This window comes from Pristis pectinata, chromosome 3 (assembly GCF_009764475.1).
Source record: "Pristis pectinata isolate sPriPec2 chromosome 3, sPriPec2.1.pri, whole genome shotgun sequence".
NCBI lineage: Eukaryota > Metazoa > Chordata > Chondrichthyes > Rhinopristiformes > Pristidae > Pristis > Pristis pectinata.
In genome coordinates this window covers 14,930,976-14,956,953 of record NC_067407.1, presented here as the reverse complement: position 1 = coordinate 14,956,953, position 25,978 = coordinate 14,930,976, and the positions used below count along the sequence as shown (strand labels likewise).

The window sequence follows — 25,978 nt, the reverse complement described above, 5'->3', positions numbered from 1 at the left end:
TTACTCACATTTCGAGAAGCATGGGCATTAGGGATAGTCAGCATCGCTTTGTGAGGGGGAGGTCCTGTCTCACAAATTTGACTGAGATTTTTGAAGTCACGAAGAGGATTGGTGAGGGTAGGGCAGTGGATGCTGTCTACATAGACTTTAGTAAAGCGTTCACCAAGGTCCCTCATGGTAGACTGGTCCAAAAGATTAAGTCACAATAGATCCATGGTGAGTTGATAAACTGATCCAAAATTAGCTTGGTCATAGAAGACAGAGGGTGTGATACGGGTGTTTTTTCGACTGAAGGTCTATGACCAGTTGTGTTCCACAAGGATCAGTTCTGGGAACTTTGTTGCTTCTAATATATTAACTGATTTAGATGAAAATGTAGGTGGTCTGATTCGTAAATTTGAAGATGACATGAAAATTGGTGGAGTTGTGGATAGTGATTAAGATTGTCAAAGGATACAGCTGGTCAAAGGATACAGCAGAATATAGATCAATTGGGAATTTGAGCAGAGAAATGGCAGAAGGCGTTTAATCCGGACAACTGTGAGGTGATACATTTTGGGATGTCAACTGCAAGAGGAAAGTATACAGTAAATGGCAGGACACTTAGAATCAAGTCCTTAGCTCTCTGAAAGTGGCAACACAAGTGGATAGAGTTGTAAAGAAGGTGTATGGCATGCTTGCTTTCATTGTTCAGAGTATTGAGTATAAAAGTTGGCAAGTAATGTTGCAGCTGCATAAAACTTTGGTTAGGCCACATTTGGAGTATTTTGTGCAGTTCTGGTTGCCACATTATAGGATGGATGAAGAGGCTTTGAAGAAGCTGCGGAAGAGGTTCACAGGATGTTGCCCAGATTGAAAAATATTAGCTTCAAGGTGAGGTTGGACAAACTGAGGTTGTTTTCTCTGGAGTGTCGGAGGCTGAGGGGCAACCCAATATACTGTAACATTATGAGAGACATAGATAGGGTAGATAGTCAGAGTTTTTATCCCAGAGCAGAAATGTCAATACTACAGGGCATAGGTAAAAGGTGAGAGGGTGAGAATTATAAGGTGATTTGCAAGGCTTTTTTTTTACACATAGTAGGTGCCTGGAATGCACTGCTGGGGAGGTGGTAGATGCAGATGGGATAGTAATATTTAAGATGGGTTTAGACAAACACATGAACAGGCAGGGAATAGAAGGATACAGATCATGCACAAGCAGTTGTGAATAGATTGGCATCTTGGTTGGCATAGACATGGTGGACTGATGGATGTGTTGCTTTGCTGTACTGTTCTATGCTCTATTGCAATAAATAATATATACTATGCAATACTATGCTCAAGCTTATCTCTTATATAGACTTTGAAGGATTTCCTATATTTAGCACAGTCCAATGACTAATGTACAAAAAGGACTTGATCCCTGATCCACCATTTCATCCCCAAAAGGCAGAATCAATCCAGCAATATCCAACACAAGCTGCATAACTAATTTATCCCCTTGAAAGAACTTACAGAATCAAGTGTGCCCAAGAGACATCAAGATGGCAGTGTTACCTTGTCCACCTAGGAAATGATTATATAGAACAGTTTCTAATTAATGAAGGCTCAACCGTTAATGTTTTCTTCATACTGTGACATTTCCTCATTTCATTGTAAATGTAAAAGTTAATTTGCACCTCAGGTGGGATCCAGAGCAAATAACAGTTGGGTGTGATAAAAAAAGATCTACTAATTAGGTAACTGGCAAATAATTATACTCACTAGGTACCTCCCCAGAGATGATTCAATAAAAGATTAATTTTAAGTATATATTCATGATTATGAAATGTTTAATATGTACTGAATTTTTTTTAATAGAATATGGACAATCTCAAATTCATTTTAGCAAGAGCTGCAAATTTTGAACAGTGCTTTCAAGATCCCATTTTTTTTCCCTTCAAAAATATCAGCTGCCTCTGCCTGCAACTCTTTCACCCATGATGACTCCAACCCTGATCTATTCCTTTTTCACTTTAAGAGTTAACGTCCCCAATATTTCCTTTTACATCTCCAAAACAATGTACAGTACAACTGCATTAATCTGCACCTACAGGAATTTGGTGGTGGCAAACTGGCAGATATTTTTCACAATAGGATATTATTCCTATTCATATCCCAATACACTTCGAATTTGTTTTTAGAAATTATACAGTAGTATAATAAATTTTCCAGCAAATTCAGTGTGTTTAAAGAGAACATGGGAAGCAGGTCTCTGGCTGGTTTAAAGAGAGCAAGAGAAATGGGATCCCAGTGTGTTTCAAGGGAGCACAGGAAACAGGCCTCCAGTAAGTTTCAAGAAGCATGGAAAACAGTGCCCTTATAAGTTTAAAGGAGTTTGGGAAATGGGGCCCAAATATGTTTTATGGGAGCAGAGGAAATGGGGCTCTGGTGTATCTAAAGGAAGCACAGAAAACATTACCCAGTGAGCCAGATGCTGAACCATCAAATAATCAGATAGTGGATTATCATAGTTTTAATGTACTTGCCCCATAGCTATTCTTCTTTCCTTCACTTGTACAAAGTAAACCAACTTTAATAAACTCTGCATGGTTTGATTCTGAATAAATTTTATAAATGCGACTTTCTGCACACTACAGTTTACCTAACCTTACCTCAGGAAGTTTTTCCGGTGCCACAAGCATTCTCCACTCCTTCAATACTAGCTACAATTTTACTCCAATATCAACAACATTGCACTTTATACAAAAGCAGAATACTGCAGGTACTGGAAATCTGAAAAAAAAGTTAAGGAGAAAGTAGGTTCCCTTAGGGATCACAGTGGTAATCCATGTGTGAAGCCATGGGAGATGGGCGAGGTCTTAAATGAATACTTCTTGTCTGTATTTACCGAGGAAAAAGACGTGGAAGCCAGTGAGCTCAGGGAAAGAGAATAATGACACCCTGAAGCATACTGGCATTATGAAAGAGGTGGTGTTGGGGGTCTTGAAGAGCATAAAGTTGGATATATCCCGGAGGCCTGATCAAGTATAATAAACACATTGTCTCAATCTGTGGAGAACACATGCTGGGAATGTGTTGTAATAAGTTCCGACCTATAATCCCTTTGAGAACACAAATTTGTCAAAACAAATTTTATGCAACTCTACTCACTCATTTTTTTGTGTGGATGAGTCAGAATAATGAAAAAGATGCAAGCTGTCACACTGTACGATAGATATGCCAGAATAACACACACACATATATACAAAAAGGCTCAAATGCACAATGTTCTAGGACTAGGTCATTCTGCCCTCATATTGACGCTTCTGGATTATTCCTCTCCACAAATTTAGAATGTCAGCAAACATTTAAAAAAAGAGGCCTCCACTTTCCCACTTGGAAAAATGGGATGTAATTTGCTCCTTGGGTCAGAGTATTTTCCCACTAGATTCCACTAAAAGGATTGCTGAAAGAAGATTACTGAAGACTGCTTACATTGCAGCCTTTCAATCATGTGATTAAGTTTTCCTATATCCAGTAAAGCAAATCACCATTTTCAGAATAAGAGAATTATAAAAATATTTTCAAAAAGCTATTTTAGTCCTCATGCAAAAGAATAGAAGTGCAAGTACAGGTGACCACCACATTATTGGGGGGTTGCATTCCAAGTAAATGGCCCGTATTGTAATTTTCCACAACACAAAGCTGCATCATCTGCGCATGTGTCAAGAAGCCTGAGTTGAAAAAAAATTTGTATTGATTTATTTACCGTTTTTCACATCAATTTTGTGAGAGCAATTGTGAACTTTGTAAAGGTGAATTTCTGTTACCTTAACAGCCGTGATGTGGGTGACACCTGTATTGGACAGGATAAATTTAGTAAGGAACTATTAAGGGGTTTAGCATCTTTGAAAGTAAGTAAAACACCAGGCCTGGATGAAAACATATTCCAGCTTGTTAAGAGTAAGGCAGAAAATTGCAGAGGCTCTTATCATCATTTTTTCATCACCTCTGGCTACTGGTTTAGTGCCAAAGGTTTGGAGCACTGCTAACATTGCTTAAAAATAGAGGAGAGGTCACAGTATTTAGAGACCAGTTAGCTTATTGTCGGTAATGGCATATTATTGGAACAGATTGTGAAGGACAATGTAAATCTTCGTTTACAAAAGCAGTCGGCATGGATTTGGCACGGCCAGGTTGTGTGCAACTATCCTGTCTGAATCTTTTGAGATAACGTAGGTTTGATGAAAGTAGTGGGTTTGATATATTTTACATGGATTTTAGCATGGCTTTTTAGGGTCCATGGGACTGGCTGGTCAATAAAGTAAATGTCCATGAGATCCAAAGAAGACTGGCAAATTGCATCCAAAAATGGATCAGTGGCGGGAAGCAAAGGCTAATGGCTGAAGAACAGCTTTATGACTGGAAGCCTGTTACCAACGGGATTTCACAAGTCTCAATAAAACTCCAGCATGTTGGTGGTATCAGGTTAGTGGATTTTCTAGACTACTAGATGTGCTTTCTACTAGTAACTCAACACCTTTAATTCACTTCCATTAGATGCTACACTATATAATAATAGATTGTCGAGTGAACAAGGGAGGTTTAAAGGATGTGCAGGAACCAGGGCCCCAATAAATTGATAGGAAAGGTGAGAACTAGGGCCCCAGTGAGTGGAAAGGGAGCATGAGAACCAGGGACTGGGTAAGAAGAGAGTGAGTGTGGGAGCTGGGGCACCCGTTAGTTGGACGGGAGTGTGGAAACTGGGTCCCTGGTGAATGAAAAGGGAGTACAGGAACTGGGCCCTGGTTAGCTGACAGGGAGCATGGCAATCATTACCTGATGAGCCAACTGCCAAGCCATCAGGATTTCAGAAATAGTTGGCTAATGGATTATTGGAGTTTTACTGTATTTGGTCCTTTGCTTTCTGCAGATTAAATTAATGACTTAGAATTAAATGCAGGATGCACAATAAAGAAACTTGCCAAAAGTAAGCTGAGTTGTTGACAGTGAGAAAAAAAATACTTTAGGTCACAGGATATGGATGGCGCAGTCACTTGGGTGTCACACCCCCATTAATAGCTGAACTCTTAGGGAATTCATCGTTCTTTCAAAGTGAGCAAAGATAGCGTAAATTTTAATTCAACAAATAAGCAACTCAATTTTAGAGTACAGAGTTAGATGTAGAATGGAGTTCCACTCGACCATGCAGCATATGGAAGGTTCCTGGCCTCCATTGTTGACTAAAGTTATTAAATTGATGATTTGTGAAATCAGGCAAGAGATGATACATCATTGAATCATAAGATGAACAGTATAGAGAAAGGCCATTCAGCCAACCATACCAGTGTTGATATTTATAAAGAACTATGCATGCAATTAGTCACAGTGCAGTGCTCTTACGCCACAGTAAGGATGACAATTTTGATTAGTGCTCAAGTTTTCTATGCTAAAAAGCCTGAACACTTGAGTACTCAATCTTAAAATCAGTAAGCCCTTCTTAAGTATACAGATTGACTGAGCCTCCACAACCCTCTTGGGTAGAGAATTCCAAAGATTCATAACCCTCCAGGTGAAGAAATTTCTTCTCATCTCAGTCCTGAAAGTTGAACCCCTTCTTTGAGACTATGACCCCTGGGTCTAGGGACCACAGGCTGGTTAAACATCAATTTTGCATCTATCCCATTGAGGCCTATAAGAATTTTGTATGTTTCAAGTCGAAGGCAGGCACAGTAGTGTAGCAGTTAGTGTAAAACTTACAGTGCCAGCAACCCGGGTTCCATTTCAGCTGCTGTCTGTAAGGAGTTTGTACATTCTCCCCGTGTCTGCATGGGTTTCCTCCGGGTGCTTTATGTGCCTTAATCTTCTAGATCAGCCTACCACAAGAGACCTTATTGAATGCTTTACAGAAGTCCATGTATTCAACATCCACTGCCCTAACTCATCAATCATCTTCGTCGCCTTGTCAAAAAACTCAATCAACTTTATAAGACATGACATTCCCTGCACTAAGCTATCCCAAATAAGCCTATTCTTTTCCAGATGTAAGTAGATCATATCCTAAAAATCTTCTCCAATAATTCCCCTACCACTGATGCAAGGCTCACCAATCTATAATTTCCTGGTTTGTCTCTATTGCCCTTCTTAAACAGAGGAAAAACATTGGCTATTCTCCAGTCCTCTAGGATCTCACCTGTGGCTAAAGAAGATACAAAGATCTCTATCAAGGCCCCAGCAAACTCCTCTCTTGCCTCTCTCAATAACCATCAGACCCTAGGGACTTATCCACTTTAATGTTCTTCACAAGCCCCAACACCTCCTCTGCCTTAAAATCAACATGTGTGAGAATATCAGCGTACCCTTCCCTGACCTCACCTTCCTCCATGTCCTTCTCCTTAGTGAATACTGATGCAAAGTACCTCAGTACTTCACCCACTTCCTCTGGTTCCATACATAAATTCCCTCCTTTGTCCTTGAGTGGCCCTACCTTCTCTCCCAAATTCCCTCTTGTTCTTAATGTATGTATAAAATGCCTTGAGATTCTCTTTAAGCCTACTCGCCAATGACAGTTCACATAACCTGCTCCCCCCTCTGTCCCTTTCTCTCTCCTTCCGAACTACCCAGGTCCTTTCATACACACCCTTCTTTCCAAACCTCCCATCACCCAGTTTCTTTCCCCTACCCCACATACTCCATCTGCCTATCACCCTTAACAATCCACCCACTGGGTCCCCTCCCCCTACTGATCCCATCTACCCATCCTACCTCCCATATTTGGTTCCATGCTCCACCTTCCTTTCCTATCAGATTCTATCATCTGCAGCCCGCTATTGCCTCCACCTATCACTTCTCAGCTTGCACTATTTCTACCCTTCCCTCCCCATCTGACTCCATCTGCCAATCAACCCTCCTCACCTGGATCCACCTATCAATTGCCAGCTCTTCCCCCACCCCCTCCCCCTCACCTCTTTATACTGGTTATCCTCCCCTCTACTCTTTCAGTACAGATGAAGGGTCTTTACCCGAAATGTTGACTGTCCATTTCCCTCCAATAGATGCTGCCTGCCCCACTGAGTTCCTCCAGCAGCTCATTTTTTGCTCCACATTTCATAGCCCCTTTTAGCCCTCCTGATTAAGTTCTCTCCTACTTCTCAAAGGCGAAGTTGGGCGGTATCACTGGCTATAATGCATCCTTCCCCAATGAGCTCAATACATTCTATGCTCACTTCGAACAGAAGGTCAGTGAAATGACGCCAACCCCCCCACCCCCCCCTTTTAATGCACCTGTACCCATGGTCACTGTAGCAGATGTTCCTGAGGGTGAACCTGCAGAAAATGACTGGCTTGGAAGAAGTCTCTGGCTGTGTCCTCAGACCAGCTGGCGGGAGTTTTCGCTGACAAGTTTAACCTCTTCCTACTCTAATCTGAGTTTTCCACATGCTTTAAGAAGACCACTATCATTCAGATGCCAAAGCAATATCAGGTAGCATGCCTTAATGACTATCGCCCAGTGGCTTTGACATCCATCATCATGAAGTGCTTCAAGAGGCTCGTCATGGCACATATCAACTCCAGCCTCCCAGACAACCTCGACCCACTGCGATTCACCTACCACCTACCTCGATGCACTGTTCTAATGAATTGATCTGTATGAACCGTATGCAAGACAAGTTTTTCACTTCACCTCAGTACATGTGACAAATCTACGGTGGATGCCATCTCCCTGGCCCTACACTCATCTTTGGAACACCTGGATAACAAAGATCCCTATGTCAAGGCTCCTATTTGTTGACTATAGCTCCGCCTTCAACACCATAATTCCAAAGAAACTCATCTCCAAACTCCTACACAAGGACTCCAGGCTCAAGGTCAGCTTCTATCCTGCAATTATAAGACTATTGAACAGTTCCCTAGTACAATAAGATGGGCTATTAACCTCACAATCTACCTCGTAATGACCTTGCATCTTATTGTCTACGCAAAAGATGCATTTCACTGTGTTTCGATGTACGTGACTAATAAGATATCTTATCTTACTATCTGTGACACTTTATTCTGCATTCTACTATTGTTTTACCTTGTAGAACCTCAATGCACTCTTGTAATGAATTGATCTGTACGAACAGTATGCAAGACAAGTTTTCCACTATACCTCAGTATATGTAACAGTAATAAACCAATTTACCAACTAGACCTAGGACTCTGCACCCCTCTCTGCAACTGGATCCTTGACTTCCTGACCAACAGACCACAATCAGTAAAGATGGGCAACAACACCTCCTCCATGAATATCTCAACATCAATGCCCAGCAAGGCCTCAGCCCTTTAGTATATTCCTTGGACATTCATGACTATGTTGCCAAACTCTGCTCTAACTCCATCTACAACATAGTGGGCCGGATCTCAAACAATGATGAGATGGAGTACAGGAAGAAGATAGAGAGTCTAGTGGGATGGTGTCAAGATGACAACCTTTCCCTCAAAGTCAGCACAACAAAGGAGCTGGTCATTGCCTTCAGGAAGCTGGATGGAGTACACACCCCTGTCTGTATCAATGGTGCTGAGGTGGAGATGGTTGAGAGCTTCAGGTTCCTCTCTGTAAGTATCACCAACAATTTGTCCTGATCCAGCCACGTAAATGCTAAGGCCAAGAAAGCACACCAATACCACTACTTCCTCAGAAGGCTAAGGAAATCCAGCATTTCTCTTATGATTCTTACCAATTTTTATAGATGCACCATTGAAGCCATTGAAGAGAGTGGTGGATGCAGCCCAGTCCATGACAAAACCAACCTCCCTTCCATTGACTCCATCTATACTTCCCCTGCCTTGGGAAAACAGTCAACATAATCAAGCCCAATCATTCTCCCTTTTCCCCTCTCCCATCAGGCAGAAGATACAAAAGCCCGAAAGCATGAACCACCAGACTCAAAGAAACTCTATCCCACTGTTATCAACCTCTTGAATAGACCTCTTATACACTAAAAGATAAACTCTTGATCTCCCAATCTACCTCGTTGTGGCCCTTGCACTTTATTTGTCTACCTACACTGTACTTTCTCTGTAACTGCAACACTATAGTCTGTATTCTTTTTACTACCACGATGTAATTATGTATAGCATAATCTGTCTAGATGGCACACAAAACAAAAGCCTTTCACTGTATCTCGATACATATGACAATAATAAATCAATACCAATGCACCGTTTCAGCTTTCTAAACCTTACATATGCTTTCTTTTTCGTCTTGACTAAATTTTTAACATCTCGTCATCCAAGTATTCCAAGCTTTGCCATCCTTGAGTTTCCTCCTCATAGGAACATGTGGAACATTAGCTATCCTCCAGTCTCTGGTACATTTCCCGTGGCTAAAGAAACTGTAAAAATCTCCATCTGAATCCAGTAATCTCCTCTCTAGCTGCCCTTGGCATCCTGGGATTGGTCCCATCCAGCCCTAGGGATTTATCCACCCTAATGTGCTCCAATATTTCTAGCACTTCTTCCTTCCTGATAAAGATCTGCTCCAGGATATCATCTTTAGATAATTATTGGAATGAATTTCTGACTATCTATTTAAATTGTAGATGTAAAACATGGAACACAGATTTAGATTAATGGGACCGCAATGGATATAGAATCTTCTTCACATATATGTAATCAACACATTGAATGGATTTCACAATAGGTTGATGGAGACTAAAACTCTGGAATCATTTAATAAAGAAAAAAAGAAACTCTAACAGAGAGAACCAGAGATATCATTGTATTGGATGATTAAACTAACTTGGGCTGAATGACTACCTCAAACATGTTGTAACCATATGGCTCCCTTAAGTCACTGAGACATTCAATATTAACATTGACAGAACAGCTCAGCCAGTACCACGAGATATCGAATATGCATAACAACCCAGATATATAAAATTGCTTTCAGAAAAACATACCTTAAGACATGAGAAGACACTCCTTAGCAAACAAGAACAATTTCCGAAAACGTTTTACAAGCTATGATAGAGATATTTATACTAAATAACCCTCTCAACTCAAAGTTGCTTAATTATCTATTAAATAAAATTATGATCTTACAAAAGTATACAACTGATTTATTCAATTTGATTAATGAAAACTGCTAGGTAATTTTCTCTCCCCATCCTCCAAACAATAAACAAATACAAATGAATAGTAAATCATATAAGTAAAGACAGTGACCAATTTGCACAATTCATTGGTGATTTTGCAGCTCATCTACACAGTGACACAGCTAGTAGAGCCACTGCCTCACAGCACCAGAGACCCTGATTCAATCCTGATCTCAAGTGCTGTTTGTGTGAAGTTTGCACGTCTCCTTACAACACTGTGGGTTTCCTCAGGGGGCTTTGGTTTCTTCCTACATACTAAAGACTGCAGGTTGGTAGGGTAATTGGCCACTGTAAATTGTCCCTAGTATGTATGTAGGTGTGTGGTAGAATCCAAAGGGAGTTGTTGAGAATGTGGGGAGAATAAAAAGGGGGATAAATGTAGGATTAGTGTAAATGGTCAGCGAGGGAAGATTATCAAGCAGACTGGGAAACCACTTGCTCTTCTTTAGCGGGCAAGTGAGCATCACTGAATATCAACCAAATACCACTTTTCTCCTTCAGTACCGCAGAAAATTACTCGATCTAATTATGAGTTTAAATCCGAAACCACTGAAGACTTGGTAATTTGCTCTTAATTTTACAGACTTACACCTATACAAACTCTAACATTAATTTTAAATATTATTTCAAAGTGGCAAAAGCCCATTACAGCTTCACAAACCTTTCCAATTAATCCTAGTCACGAATAAAGTGTAAATGTATGCAAGATAAAATCTTGTAAACTTAAACTGTAGACAAATTAAGGAATGGCAAAGTGACTAAACTTAAAATGTAAAGTTTTTTAGAAAGACAAACTGGAGGAGTATACTTGCCACTCAACAAACAATGGATTAGAAATTGTTTACATGTACAAGAAGTCAGTACGGGAAACATCACATCTTTCAAAGTGAGTGGAAAGTAATCGTTGTGAAGATGTTGTCAGATTTATCTGATTGTTCTCTGGGGAAAAAATCTTAATTTAGTTAATGCTTATTTTCAGCTTGATTTTTTTTAAATCTAGCCACAGAATGCTGTCAATGCAACATCTATTGCCCTATAATTAGTAGTGAACTACTTTCTCCTATCACTACAGTCCTTCCGACGGGTATACTAAGTGCATTTGGGTAGAGTGCGCCATGATTTAGGCTCGGCTGAATGATGTATAACTTGAAGGGGAACCTGCAGGTGGAGGTGTTCCCATGTGCTTGCTACCCTTGTCCTTGCTACCCTTGTCCTTCTTGGTGGCATATGCCAAAGGTTTTGGAAGTGCTGATAGAGTGGTCTAACCATGTCAACACAGTATATTCTTGTAGCTAGCTCACACTGCAGCCACTGTGCATTGGTAGTGGAGGAAGTGAATGGGGTGCCAATCAAACTATTTTGTCCTGGAAGATGTCAAGCTTTTTGATTGTTATTGGGAGCCTCATTTATTCTTCATCACAGTCCTGATTTGTGCTTTCTCGATGGTGAAAAGGTTTTGAGTGTCAAAAGGCAAACCATTTGCTGCAGGATGCCCAGCATCAGACCTGCTCTTGGATCTACAGTATTTATATATAGCTGGTCCAGCTGATTAGCTGGTCAATGGTGACCCCAACAATGTCACTGGAATGGGTCTCAGCAATATTAGTATTATTGAATGCCAGTGCAGTACTTAGGGAGTGTTGCCCTCTCTGATGCATCTACTCTCAAGTGATACATTAAGCCATGGCCCTATCCAGTAGCTGAGCATGTAGATCCCATGATAACATTGTGAAGAGGAGCCAAGAAATTATCTGTCAACCAACATTTATAAAATAGATTATATTTTTGCTGATTGTGGTTGATTACTGTGCACATATTGCCCGACTTGATAACTACAGTATAATTGTGGCTACACTTCAAACAAAAGATCAGCAGCTGCATTGCTTTTTGGGATATCCTGAGAGGACGACAAACAGTGTTACAGAAATGTACATCTTCTGTATTTATTTTAAACTTGATTGTGCATAAAGAAGGTAGAAACTTTGGAGAAAGTGATGCCAAAGTATAAGCTTCCATAAAAGTGCAACAAAATGCACAAATACCATTAGCATAACCAAGTGATTTTCTCCTAACCTGATCACTATTTGTTCCTGGTGTTTTAGATTCGGAGAATGGACTGCATGGGCAAAAATATGGCACAAGAGACTGCAGTTTAATATTAGAAGCGACGTGACACTCAAAACCCATGCGAAATTACCTCCTGGGTCTTATTCCAGTAAACCCAAGTCTTATCACTCCCAACCACGGTTGTGTCTACAAGTAACCATGGCTACCTCTATTTACCCATAATCAATCTGTCTCAAAAGAAAAACATCATTTCTGGAACTTAATAACTCAACCATCCGGAGACAGATTTTCCAACGTGCATCTGCAAGGATTTGGTGAATGAAAAGAGAGCATTAATGATACTTAAGAGACGTCTATTCCAAAATCGTTAAATCTCCTAGCCAGATGCTAAAAACGTTTCCATGATTATACAGGGTTTGCTGGGTTTTGTTTGGGAATCGGGATGGTTTTTTTGAACTCCTTAAGTTACTTTCAATATATAATAAAAAAACAAATACCTGCATTTACCCCCAAAGAACTGAAGCCAGGGATGAATGAAAGTCAGGCCAAAATCACCACCCCTCCCCACACAAAAAAAACAAACGGCGGTGCATTACCTTCAGCACAGTTCAAACGAGCAATTTATAATGGAGTGGGAAGTGGCTGAAAGCCGGTGGTTTGCCAATTATAAGGTCATACATGTCCCAAGAGACGAAAAGGAGCTGAACATGCGACCGCCATCTTCCCGCTGAGCTGCTGCCGCCGTTGCCCGTCACTTGGAGATGCCGTTTTGAGCTCGGCGCGATGTGGTTTCTGATTGGACGGGGGCGGAGCCCTCCTGGCCACCGTCCTTCGCTCTGCCGCCCACACTCACCTCGCGCGTTTTCGTCAGGTTCGGGCGGGCGGGCGCGGGAGCGGCCGTTAAACGGACGGCGGGAAGGGGACGTCCCCTGCCGGAGGGCGGGTGTGCGCGGCGACCGGGCAACGTCTGGTCCGAGGTAACTTGGGCACGTATAATGGACAACCGTGGCAACTGAATTTCAGGGGCTCGCAACACGTCCCCAAAGTGATTGTCAGTCAATTAAAATGTTTATTATTGTCACATTGCACCGAGGTAGAATGAAATACTTTGTTTTGCATGCCATTCAGGCAGATCACTTCACATCAATACAAGGGAAAAACAATAACATAAAGTTACAGAGAAAGTGCAGTGCAGGCAGAGAGTAAGGTGCAAGGAATCAGCGAATTAATGTGAATTCCAGATATTCAAGAAGGAAACCCTGTAAATGTTGCACTGCATTGAATGTATGATGCTTTCCGATAATGTACTCAGCAGTGTATTGTTGAATATTGGCTCTGAAAAAGTGTAACTTATTGCCAAGTTTTCAAAGATGCATTTGTAAAGTATTTTTTAAAAATCTGTCTTTAAATACAGTGATCAACTGAGCTTCCACAGCCATTTTAGTATAAACAGAATTCATAGTCATACAGCATGGATGATAGATTGTGGTAAGATTGTGAGGTCAAGAGTCCATCTGATCGTACTAGGGTTCCATTCAATAGCCTTATAAAGAAGCTGTCCTTGAGCCTGGTAGTACGTGCTTTCAGGCTTTTGTAAATTCTGCCCTATAGGAGTGGGGGAGAGAGAATGTCCAGGGACACCTTTGGTTGATAATAATATTGAATACGGCCATCAATTTGTGCACAATAAAATCCCACATTCAGAGTGAAACGGACCAAATGCTGTGTTACTCAAAGGATTTCTTAAAGCTGAATCACCAATTTAATTTGTACTTTGTGTACCAGAGAGGACAATCCAGGTGTTCCCAAATTGGAAACCATGGATGAACCGGGAGATCTATTCCCTACTGAAGTCTAGGAATGTGGCATTCAAATCAGGTGACCTGACCTATACAAGAAAATGAGATACAACCTCCGTAAAGCTATCAGGGCTGCCAAGAAACAATACCAGTCCAAAATAGAGTCCCACACCAGCCGTCAGTTGTAGCAGGGGTTACGTGCTATAACGGGCTACAAAACAAAGTCGGACAGCATTGCCAACAACAGTGTATCCTCTCCTGATAAGCTTAGTGCATTCTGTGCACGATTTGAACAAAAGGGTATTAGAATGTCACCATCCACCCCGACAGCCTCCAATGCACCTGAACCCACAGTCACCATTGTGGACTTGAGATTAGTCTTCCGGAGAGTGAACCCGCAGAAAGCACCTGGCCCAGATGGTGTACCTAGCTGTGTCCTTAGATGCTGTGCAGATAAGCTGGTGGGGCTATTTGCAGACTCTCCCTGCTTCAATCTGAGGTTCCCACCTGCTTTAAGAAGGCCACTCTCATCCCAGTACCTAAGAAAAACAAGGCGATGTGCCTTAATGACAATCGCCTGGTGGCTCTAACATCAACCATCATGAAGTGCTTCGAGAGGCTGCTCATAGCACGCATTAACTCTAACCTCCCAAACAACCGACCCACTGCAATTAGCCTATCGCCGAAACAGGCCTATGGCGGATGCTGTCTCCCTGGCCTGACACTCTGGAGCATCTGGACTTCCTCAGGAGGCTAAAGAAGTTTGGCATGTCCCCTTTGACCCTCACCAATTTTTATTGATCCACCATAGAAAGCATCTGATCCGGATGCATCACGGCTTGGAATGGCAACTGCTCTGCCCGTGACCACAAGAAACTGTAGAGTTGTGGACACAGCTCAGCACATCATGGAAATCAGCCTTGCCTCCATGGACTCTGTCTATACTTCTTGCTGCCTTGGTAAAGCAGCAAGCATAATCAAAGACCCCACCCAGGACATTCTCTCTTCTCCCCTCTCCCATTGGGTAGAAGATACAAAAGCCTGAAAGCACGTACCACCAGGCTCAGGACAGCTTCTATACTGCTGTTATAAGACTATTGAACAGTTCCCTAGTACGATGGACTCTTGACCTCACAATCTATCTTGCACCTTATTGTCTACCAGCACTGCACTTTCTCTATAACCATAACACTTTATTCTGCATTCTGTATTGTCTTACCTTGTACTATTCTAATCAATGGATCTGTACGAATGTATGCAAGACAAGTTTTTCACTGTACCTCGGTACATGTGACAATAATAAACCAATTTAATAACTTCTGGAGTGCAAATTTTAGCATGTAAACTGCAGAAAGTAAATAGTCAATTATCGATTTGTCAGATTATTCATTTAATCCTCTTTGCACTTCACCTGTCATTGCTGCCAGTGCACAAAAAGCAAGACTGCAGGTGTTGTAAATCCAAAATACAAAGAAAATGCTGGAAATATTTTTAAGTATACCACTGCCAGTCTTGTTTTATGTAATGGTGGTATTGCATATTCTTCTTATTTTCTAATATTCTTCACTATAGCACCTTTACCCCCTTCCTAGTTGTTGTTCTAGGCTGTGCTTTTAATACGATTTAATACACACCAGAGGTTAGTAAGTGCCCGGAGTCCTGTCCAGAAGCTTTCCATAACCTGCCACTCCCAAAACTACATAAAAGCAGTTAGTTGTGCATAGAGACAGCTCTCCCAGCCCAGAAAAATATGATTCATATCATTCGACAGCATTCAATCATGGCTGATTTATTATACCTTCTCAACACCATTTTCCTGCCTTCTCCCTGTAATGCTTGATGCCCTTACTAATCGAGAACCTATCAATCTCCACTTTAAATGTGCCCAGTGATTTGGCCTCCACATACATCTGTGGCAATGAATTCCACAGATTCACCACTCTCTGGCTAAAGAATTTCCCCCTCATCTCAGTTCTAATGGGACATCCTTTTATTCTGAGGCTGTACCCTCTGGCCCTAGGCTCTCCCACTACCGAAAACATCCTCTCCATCCAGGCCTTTCAATGTTCGGTAGGTTTCAATAAGTTCCGCGCCCCCCCCCCCCCATCCTCCTAAACTCCAGAGAGCACAGGCCCAGAGCCATCAAACGCTCCTCATATGCTAACCCTTTCATCCCCAGAATCATTCTTGTAAACCTCCTCTGGACCCTCTCCAATGCCAGCACATCCTTCCTAGATATGGGGCCCAAAACTGCTCACAATACTCCAAATGTGACCTGACCAATGCCTCATAAAGCCTCAGCATTACATCCTTGCTTTTATATTCTAGTCCCCTCGAAATGAATGCTAACATTGCATTTGCCTTCCTTACTACATACTCAACCTGCAAGTTAACCTTTAGGGAATCCTGAATTAAGATTATCAAGTCCCTTTGCATCTCTGATTTCTTTCCCCACCTAGAAAATAATCTATGCCTTTATTCCTTCTACCAAGGTCCATGACCGCACACTTCCCTATGCTGTATTCCATCTCCCACTTCTTTGCCCATTCTTCCAACCTGTCCGAGTCCTGCTGCAGACTCCCTGCTTCCTCAACACTACCTGCCCCTCCACCTATCTTTGTATCATCCGCAGACTTTGCCACAAAGCCATCAATTCCATCATCCAGATCATTAACATATAACGTAAAAAGTAGCCGACCCAACTCTAACCCCTGTGGAGTACCACTAGTCACCAGCAGGCAACCAGAAAAGGACCCCTTTATTCCCAACCTTTGCCTTCTGCCAGTAAGCTAATTTTCTATCCAGGCTAGTACCTTTCCTGTAATACCATGGGCTCCCATCTTGTTTAGCAGCCTCATGAGCAGCTCCTTGTAAAAGGCCTTCTGAAAATCCAAGTAAACAACATCCACTGACTCTCCTTTGTCTATCATGCTTGTTAATTCCTCAAAGAATTCCAACAGATTTGTCAGGCAAGATCTGCCCTTAAGGAAACCATGCAGACTTCAGCCTATTTTATCACGTGCTTCCAAGTACCCTGAAAACTCATCCTTAGTAATGGACTCTAAAATCTTACCAACCACTGAAGTCAGGCTAACTGGCCTATAATTTCATGTCTTTTGCCTCCCTCCCTTCTTAAAGAGTGGAGTAACAATTGTGATTTTCTAGTCCTCTGGAACCATTCCTGACTCTAGTGATCCTTGAAAGATCACTACTAATGCCTCCTCAATCACTCAGCTACCTCTTTCAGAATCCTGGGAGTAGTCCATCCGGTCCAGGTGACTTATCCACCTTCAGAATTTTAAGCTTCCCAAGCACCTTCTCCTTAGTAGTAGCAACTACACTCACTTCTGCCCCCGACTCGAATTTCTGGCATGTTGCTGATGTCCTCCACGGCAAAGACTGACACAAAATACTTATTCAGTCATCCACCATTTCTTTGTTCCTCATTACTATTTCTCCAGCATCATTTTCCAGCAGTTCGATGTCTACTCTTGCTTCTCTTTTACTCAGAATCAGGTTTATTATGTCACGAAATTTGTTGTTTTGTAGCAACAGTACCATGCAAGACATAAAGACATAAAAATTATTACAACTTACAAAAATAAATATAGAGGAATAATGAGGTAGTGTTCATGGATGGTTCAGAAATCTGATGGAGGGGAAGAAGCTGTTCCTGAAATGTTGAGTGTGGGTCTTCATGCTCCTGTACCTCCTCCCCAATGGAAGTAACATGAAGAGGGCATGTCCTGGGTGGTGAGGGTCCTTAATGATGGATGCCACCTTCTTGAGGCATCGCCTCTTGAAGATGTCTTCGCTGGCAGGGAGGGCTGTGTCCATGATGGAGCTTGCTGAGTCCACAACCCTCTGCAGCCTCTTTCAATCCTGCATATTGGAGCCTCCAAACAAGGCGGTGATGCAATTAGTCAGAATGCTTTCGCCATATATCTGTAGAAATTTACAAGAATCTTTGGTGAAATAGTAAATTTCCTGAAACTCCTAATGAAGTAGAGCTACTGGCGTGCCTCCTTCATGATTGCATCAATGTGTTGGGCCTAAGATAGACCCTCCGAGATGTTGATGCTCAGAAACTTGAAGCTGCTCACCCTTTCCACTGCTGACTCCTCAATGAAGACTGGTGTGTGTTCTCCCAACTTCCTCTTTCTGAACTCCACAATCAATTCTTTGGTCTTGATGACATTGATTATGACATTGTTGTTGTGAAACCAGCCGATCTCACTCCTGTATGCTTCCTCACCATCTTAAATTCTGCCAAGTGATGTCATTGGCAAATTTATAGATGGTATTGAGCTGTGCTTAGCCACAGTTATGAGTGTAGAGCAGTGGGCTAAGCATGCATCCTTGAGGTGCACCTGTGTTGATTGTCAGAGGTGTTACTACCGATCCACACCGACCGTGGCCTCCCGATAATGAAGTCGAGGATCCAGTTGTAGAGGAAAGTACAGAGGCCCAGGTTTTGACGCTTGTTGATTAGTACTGAGGGGACAATGGTGTTCAATGCCAAGCTGTAATCAATAAACAGCAGCCTAATGTACATTTTGCTATGCATCTTTATATATCTAAAACCTTTTGGTATCCTTTTATATTATTGGCTAAGCATCATATTTCATCTTTTCTCCTCTTACTGACTTTTTAGTTGTCTTCTATTGGTTTTTAAAAAGCTTCCCAATCATTTTTGCAATATCGTATGCCCTCTCTTTTGCTTTTATGCTGTCTTCCACTTCCCTTGCCTGCCACAATTGCCTCACTATCCCTTTAGAATGTTGCTTCTTCTTTGGGATGAAATGATCTCACATCTTCCAAATTACTCCCAGAAACTCCTGCCATTGTTGCTCCAGGTCATCCCTGCTGGGGAGCCCCTTCCAATCAACTTTGGTCTCTCTCATACCTCTGTAGTTACCTTAACTCAACTGTAATACCAATAAATCTGATTTTAGCTTCCCCCTCAAACTGTAGGGCAAATTCTATCATATGATCACTGCCTCCTAAGGGTTCCTTTACCTTAAACTACCTAATCAAATCTGGTTCATTACACAATACCAAATCCAGAATTGCTTTTTTCCTAGTGGGCTCAATCACAAGCTGCTCTAAAAAGCCATCTTGTAGGCATTCTACAAATTCCTTCTCTTGGAACAGCAGACACTGCCCCAAATAAAAATTGTGTGAAATAGACATTTGAAATAGGGGCTTTGCTTGAGATTCTCCACACCGTATTTTTAAGTTTCTTTTTAGACAGGTTTCTGGCTTTGCAATATTTTGTTTCAAAAGCACATTTTAAACTTTCCAGGAAAGTAAAGATAAGCAATAGAAACATTAATTGAAGTTTATTTTGGTAAAGAATGATTTTGACAGATGGCTTTGTGGATAAATTCAAGAATTGGCCCAAATTTCCAGAAGTTCCATGATAGCCAACCAAATAACACAAAAGCTTCAACATCCAAATCCAATTTAACCTTGCTGCCAGGTTTTGCAAATTCTGCTGTTTTAAGTACTTCCAGAACTGGGTTTTCATAAGTTTTATTTTGTACACTTCAATTTTCCTTACATACAGTATTTGTTAGCTCCAAAATGTAATTAGAAACTCAATGGCACCTCTTATTATATTGCTTGCCAAGAAACATTAGTTATCTTCACTGGATCCAGCCTCACTATGACGTGACTTTACAATCCTTAAAAAGATTTTCTCAGTATTTTAAGACACTGACATTATGAAAAACAATTTAAATTGAACTCTTTCTTCCATACAACATTTATCACTTTTCCATTACTGCAATGTAAATACATTGTGATGCAATTACCTAAAATTAATGAAACTTTAGGTCCCCCTTCTGAACAAAAAATCAGTAAAACTGATAATCTGGAAACACTCAAGAGCTGTGGTGCTATCAGACTGGTGAATTTTTTTGGACAACTGGATGTTACTAACACAACACCTTAGATTATGATATCACAAAAAATAAGATTCTCCATTGAACTAAGTTTTAGGGAAGTGCGGTCCCCACCGAGTCTTAGCATAGGAAACGTTACCTGGTAAGCCTGATGCAGAACCATCAGGATTTCTGAAAGGTCAGATAATGGATTATTAAGGTCTATTAGCTGCTTACCAAATTATTTTGTTTTAAACAACAGTGTAGAAAAGGACCGTGGTATATTGCATTGAGATCGAATTATCTACATGTTCTAATCCAATCATCTAATCCTACTTCACAACTAAATGTGGTCATCGTCCAGTCTTATACAATGCCACAGGAAACTGACAATTTTAATACATCATGCATATGCACTCTCAATGCAACTTGCTGTTGTTCATTCCTTGTCAACAGTTTACTGGTGCAACTTCCTTTAGAAACATTTGGAAAAGAAACACTTGTAAATAATTTGCTGAAGTGTTTGAAAGCTCTGGCAATTAGGCACTACAATCTAACAGGGCTGGCTTTAGTCAGCCTTAACCTGAAATATTAACAGATGGATCTCTACAGTATTACTAGCATTTCAGATCATTATCTGTAATTTTTTTTGTAAGATTCTTGACTTTGCTTTATTTCGTGTTGCATGCATTTATAATTTATTAAATTCAACCCAGCTAAAGACAGATAACTACTTTGCATCCTTTCGTCTCTGTCCAAACTGTTGCTGTTCCAGCAGTACGTAATGTATAGTTTCCAGTCTAACTATAACAACTGGCACCCACCCAATAGTGTGCATAGTTCAACCTGATCAATTAGTAGCCTATCAGATTGCTCCAGATCAACTGCCAAGTGACAGAATGAGTCATCAACATTAATAAACAAATTAAGCTTTGGATAATCACAATGAGTTATCAAAACCCTGGAGCAACTTTCCCCTTAAATAAATGGGCCAAAACTCCACGGCTTCTGGTGGAGGTAGAGGTTAACCTATGTGTTAAGTGGCTTGCCACCCGATTCCTCAAGGCCTTTCCACCAAGTTATAATTTGGGAATTAATCAATATTCATTTGCTTGGGTGTAAATAGCTAGATGAAATTCATCATCTCCAATGATTGGCACCTCATTTCCTAACCTACACATTGAAGCCATCTACCTATACCCAGCTTATTGTCAGTTTTGTCAAGCTTTGTCAATTTTTACATGAAGGTTAAGTAATCAATTTCTTTACCTTGACCATATCATGTTTCTTAATCCAAATCTGGAGCAACTCACCGTTTCTTCAAATGCACGTTCCACACCCACAGATGGCCTTAAAAGGGAAATGCTCAAGTTCATGGGAACACCATGTACAGTACCCACCACACCACTACCCAAGTCACAATATCCTAACAAAGAACTAAACTCCATTTACTCTGGATTAGAATTTTAGAACTGCCAATTTCACAGATTGTGGGTCTATCACCAGAAGTACCATCAGGAAACCCTGATGACCACAGGAAAGAATTGCCAATACATCCCAATACAGAATAAAAAGGCACTAATCAATAATGTACCGAAGAACTGCCGGTGCCCACCTCAAACATCTGGAAATAAATGAAGGTTGTTTTTTTTTAAAGAACAGCAGGTAAAACAGCAAAGTAATTGAAGGGGAAATGGGTGCAGAATGTGGTGACAAAATAGACAATATTCCACATAAATGTCATGAATATACTTGATAATTTCTGCTTAACACAAGTGAATTTAATATTTAATTCTTTGGCTAAACATGCCCATTTCAAATCCTTTAAAAACAAATAGAAATAACGGATTTGCTTACACTAGCATTATTAAAAAAATTTGCCAGTTTAAAAACAATCCTAGGTAACATTTCTGAAATTCCAGAGGTATCAATGTGATCATTAAGATACAGCAAAGTTGCCGGGTACAGTACTGCTACATCAAAAGGCAATACTCTGTTCACCCTGTGAATTCAATACACTTGAAAATCTGAAAACGTCTACTAGTACTACAGACAATATTAAAAAATTACATTACTTCATTTTGGTACAGACTGACCTACAGATCAATTAATCCCTGCAGGTATGGTTTAAGTACACAGTTGTAAGCAGTAGCACCAAAATTCTTATATCAAGCCTGAGTGGAAAAGTCACTAATATATTGCAAATGGTTCCTGAAAATATTGAAGATTATGGCTAATTAACATTTACACTCAATTACCCACTCCCAGGGTTTAAACCTCAGTTGCATAGGAATAAAGTTTACTAGAAATACATAGGAGAGGCTCAGAATGACCTTATAGTCTTTCTGAAGCTCATCTTTAAAGGTTCAAGTGTTCTCAAGATGAAACAAACTTGATTGCTAAGAATCAAGACGCAGTTATTCCTTCCCATTCTACCAGGTATTGAACTTTGCCATCCAGAGTCACTCGACGAGCCAAGATTCGATACTTTTCACCACAAGCAAGTCTACCAGCAGCACCAAAATAGTTGGTAATTGATGATTTTAAGTGATTTAGGTGCATATCCCGATCATCAATGATTTCGGTATCAAGTCCATCATACTGGCAATCATCCTTTTCATCAACATCATTCCCACTTTCCGATGTCTGCGCCTGAAAGGTTCTTGCAGAGCTGCGGCCTCGTCTTTTTTTCAAACGTTGCAAAGTCAGTGGCCAAGATCTACCAGTGCGAGTTCTCCTTCTTGGACCAGAAAGACTAAATCAAAATAACATAGATGAGCTAAAACTTTCAAAAACAGCAATTTATTTAAAAATAAGCATGCTAAACTGCAACATTACTTGCAATTATATCATTAGTAGATGACATAAACACAAGTCGTTTTAGATACAGCATCCCTTTAGTAAAAATCTCCCAGTTAACTAACTTTCAGTGGAGAATTTAGGTTCAAGCATAAGGATATAGCCAAGCTTAATGCTATCCCCAAGAGATGAACACGTTTTGGACCACAACTTTTCAATTGAAAAATAGGACTGATTTAATCTTAGGATCACAAAAGTTTTTGTTTTCAAGTAGCATTGGATATCACAAAATATGCAAGGACTATCAATTCAGCGTTTTCATCACCAAAAACGCCAATACCCCTGTATTACGAAGGGGCTTCATTCCTAGAAAACCATATTGCGATTTTCAGTAATGTAAATCCTTAACAAAATTTGTTTCTTTTGCAGTTTGTTTGCCATTCATTTGTTTCCTTTTGTCTATGCAGTTATTTCCCCCCCCCCCCCCCCATAAATTCCATAGGAGCTCATTTTTATTCTACATCTGAAATTTTTCGGAAGTGATTTGTGAATTCCATAAGGACAAACTTCCATTAAACTGCCATAACACAATTTATTTATACACTGACCTACAGAGTATTTCCAGCATTATCAGTTATTACACTACCATTAAGTTCTGATTAGTTTTGTTTTCTGCAAGCTCAAAATTTAATCAAGTTAGCCTTGCACATTTAGTAAAGAGAAACTCTGAACACTTTCAAATAGATAAAACTTCAAAATATGCGAGAGCTTTTTTGCATGTCTTTACAGTAATAGAAGTCTTATCTAAATAATGGTTGGATAAATTATGACATTTATCACTAAAAACAAATTGCGCATAATAGTAATACACAAAATGCTGGGGAGAACTCAACAGGTCAGGCAGCATCTATGGCGGGAAATGGACAGGCCACATTTTGGGTTGAGACCCTTCATCAGGCTGGAAAGAGGGGAGGAGCCAGTTTCAAAGGGGAGGGGAAGGGGATGGAGCAAGAGCTGGGTGATAGATGCATCCAGATGAGAGGGAGAAGATAGGCAGGTGGGGGAGAAGAGAGAATGATGCAAGAAGCTGGGAGGCGGTATTTGGAAGTGACAAAGGGCTGAAAAAGATGGAATCTGATAGGAGAGGACAGTGGACCATGGAATGAAGGGAAGGTAGTGAGGAGCAGAACTAGAGGGAGGAATGGGTGGATGATGGGGCCAGTGGGATAAGGGAAAACAAAGGTAGCGGGGGCAGGGAGAAGGGTGAAGGAAATAAACAGAGGGGAGTGGTTACCAGAATGTTTGAGAAATCAATGTTCCTGCTGCCAGATTGGAGACTACCAAGGCAGAATAACAAGCTGCTATTCCTCAACTTAGCAGCAGAGACAGCCGTGGATGGACATGTCAGTGTGGGAATGGGAAGCGGTATTAAAATGGCTGGCAACTGGGAGGTCCTGGCTGTAGCAGCGGATGCAGTGAAGGTGCTCGATGAAGCAATCCCCCAATCTGTGTCAGATCTCACTAAAGTGGAGGAAGCTGCACTGGATGGAATACATGACACCGCTGTATTTAATTGTGAAGGACTGCCTCACCTGGAAGGACTCCTTAGGGACCTGAATGATAGTGAGGGAGGAGCTGTAGAGGCAGGTGTAACACTTAGTGCAGTTGCAGGGATAAGTTCCTGGAGAGGGATCAGTGGGGAGGGACAAGCAGACAAGGCAGTCATGGAGAGAGCGATCCCTGCAGAAAGCGGAGAGGAAGATGTGCCTGGTGGTGGTGGGATCCCGTTGGAGATGACGGAAATTGCGGCGAATGATATGTTGGATGTGGAGGCTCGTGGGGTGGTAGGCAAGGACAAGGGGAACCCTATCCGTTAGGTGTTTTGGGAGTGTAGGTGGTGGGTGTAAAGGGAGAGGGCAGACATGCAGGAAATAGAAGAGATGCAGGTGAAGGCTGCACCAATGGCAGTTGGGGGGGGGGGGGGGGGTGGTGGTGTTGGTGGGAACCCCGTTTTCTGAAAAGAGGACATCTCAGATGACCTGGAATGAAAAGCCTCATCGTGAGAACAGATGTAGTGGAGACAGCGGAACCGAGAGAAGGGAATAATATCCTTGCAAGTGACAGGGTGGGATGAGGTGTAGTCAAGGTAACTGTGGGAGTCAGTGGGTTCATAGATGATGTTGGTGGATAATCTGGTTTCCTGAGATGGAGACAGAGATCAAGGAAGGGGAGAGAGGTGTCAGAGATGGACCAAGTGAATTTGAGGGCAGCTGGAAGTTGGTAGTGATGAAATTGACTAGCTCCACATGGGTGCAGGATGCAGCATCAATGCAGACGCCAATGTAGCGGAGAAAGAGCTGGTGAGCGTTGCCAGTGTAGGTTTGGAACATAGTAAACTTAAAGAGGCCAGCTAAAAATGGTTGTTGAAAAAGGGAGAGCATTCAGTGTTTAAGATTGAAGATGAAAGGGAGAGGAAAGGAAGCCCTCAAAGAAATAGATTTGACCTGTATTACAAAGACAGCTATAATTTGACAGAGCAAATCAATAATAAATTTACAAGTTAGAAAATTCTTTAAAGCAGCAGCCATCTACTAATCACTTCACTGAAATAATCCACAAAACCAAGCACAAAATTTTTTAAGATCAATTCAACTCAAATCCCGGTCAACTCTATTGTTTTCTTTCAATTAGGCAGAACAATCTAACACCTTTTTAGTTTATTACAGAAAATAATGCTCACCTGGACTGTCGAGACAGGCTAGTTGAGGTAGTTTCTGTGGTACTAGCTGCACCAGTGGATTCTACATCAGAGGTATTAGAAGACTGTGCTGTTTGCTCAACAAGTCTCCTAATACAAAAGAAATTGTATACAAATAATGTCAAGTTCAAGAATGTTGTAGTTAAAACAAAACTAGAATATTAAATTTAAAAAGGCAATTAGAGGCTCAGAATTAAGTTGGCTAAGGAAGCTTGGGAAATTAAAGCATGACTGTAACTAAGAAAAGGGGAAGTGTTTGGAAAATTCAGAATTCATAAACTTATTTTTCCTTGAGGGAAAAAAAAACTTGTCGTAGCTAATTAGAGTTAAGGACAATATTAGGTGCCAAACTATGGCTGAATTAGCAGCATTCTTGCTTCAAAATCAAAAGGTTACTGGTTTGTCCTTTCCAAGAGAAAGGAATTTAGGTTCATATTCATGTGCCATTGTGAGAGAATGTGGTTTTGTCTTGGATGCAGTTCTTCAGGTCAGATCTGAGAATAATTGAGGCCTTATGGCAGCAAAGAGAAGCTAAGGAATTAAACACTGCATTCTGAGTGATTTTCA

At 41.0% G+C, this 25,978-nt stretch overlaps 2 protein-coding genes across 4 annotated transcripts in view; both read right to left on the bottom strand.

Moving 5' to 3' along the window:
• ccdc18 (coiled-coil domain containing 18) overlaps positions 1–12,902 on the bottom strand; it is a 98,537-nt gene extending 85,635 nt beyond the window's left edge. For 2 of the 3 annotated variants that reach the window (XM_052011989.1, XM_052011991.1), the window contains exon 1: positions 12,767–12,902. The gene's annotated coding sequence lies outside the window, so the exon portion shown is untranslated. Of the gene's footprint in view, positions 1–1,497; positions 1,549–12,766 lie in introns of all 3 variants that reach the window. The other variant, XM_052011990.1, reaches the window with a different exon arrangement.
• A 6,424-nt stretch (positions 12,903–19,326) lies between these two features.
• The window catches only part of mtf2 (metal response element binding transcription factor 2), a 32,584-nt gene continuing 25,932 nt past the window's right edge, over positions 19,327–25,978 (bottom strand). Inside the window, exons 14-15 of the mRNA XM_052012807.1 lie at positions 25,394–25,501; positions 19,327–22,609 (exon numbers count right to left, since the gene is read on the bottom strand). Of these exons, the coding sequence (XP_051868767.1) occupies positions 22,261–22,609; positions 25,394–25,501 (457 nt within the window). The 3' untranslated portion in view covers positions 19,327–22,260. The remainder of the gene's footprint in view (positions 22,610–25,393; positions 25,502–25,978) is intronic.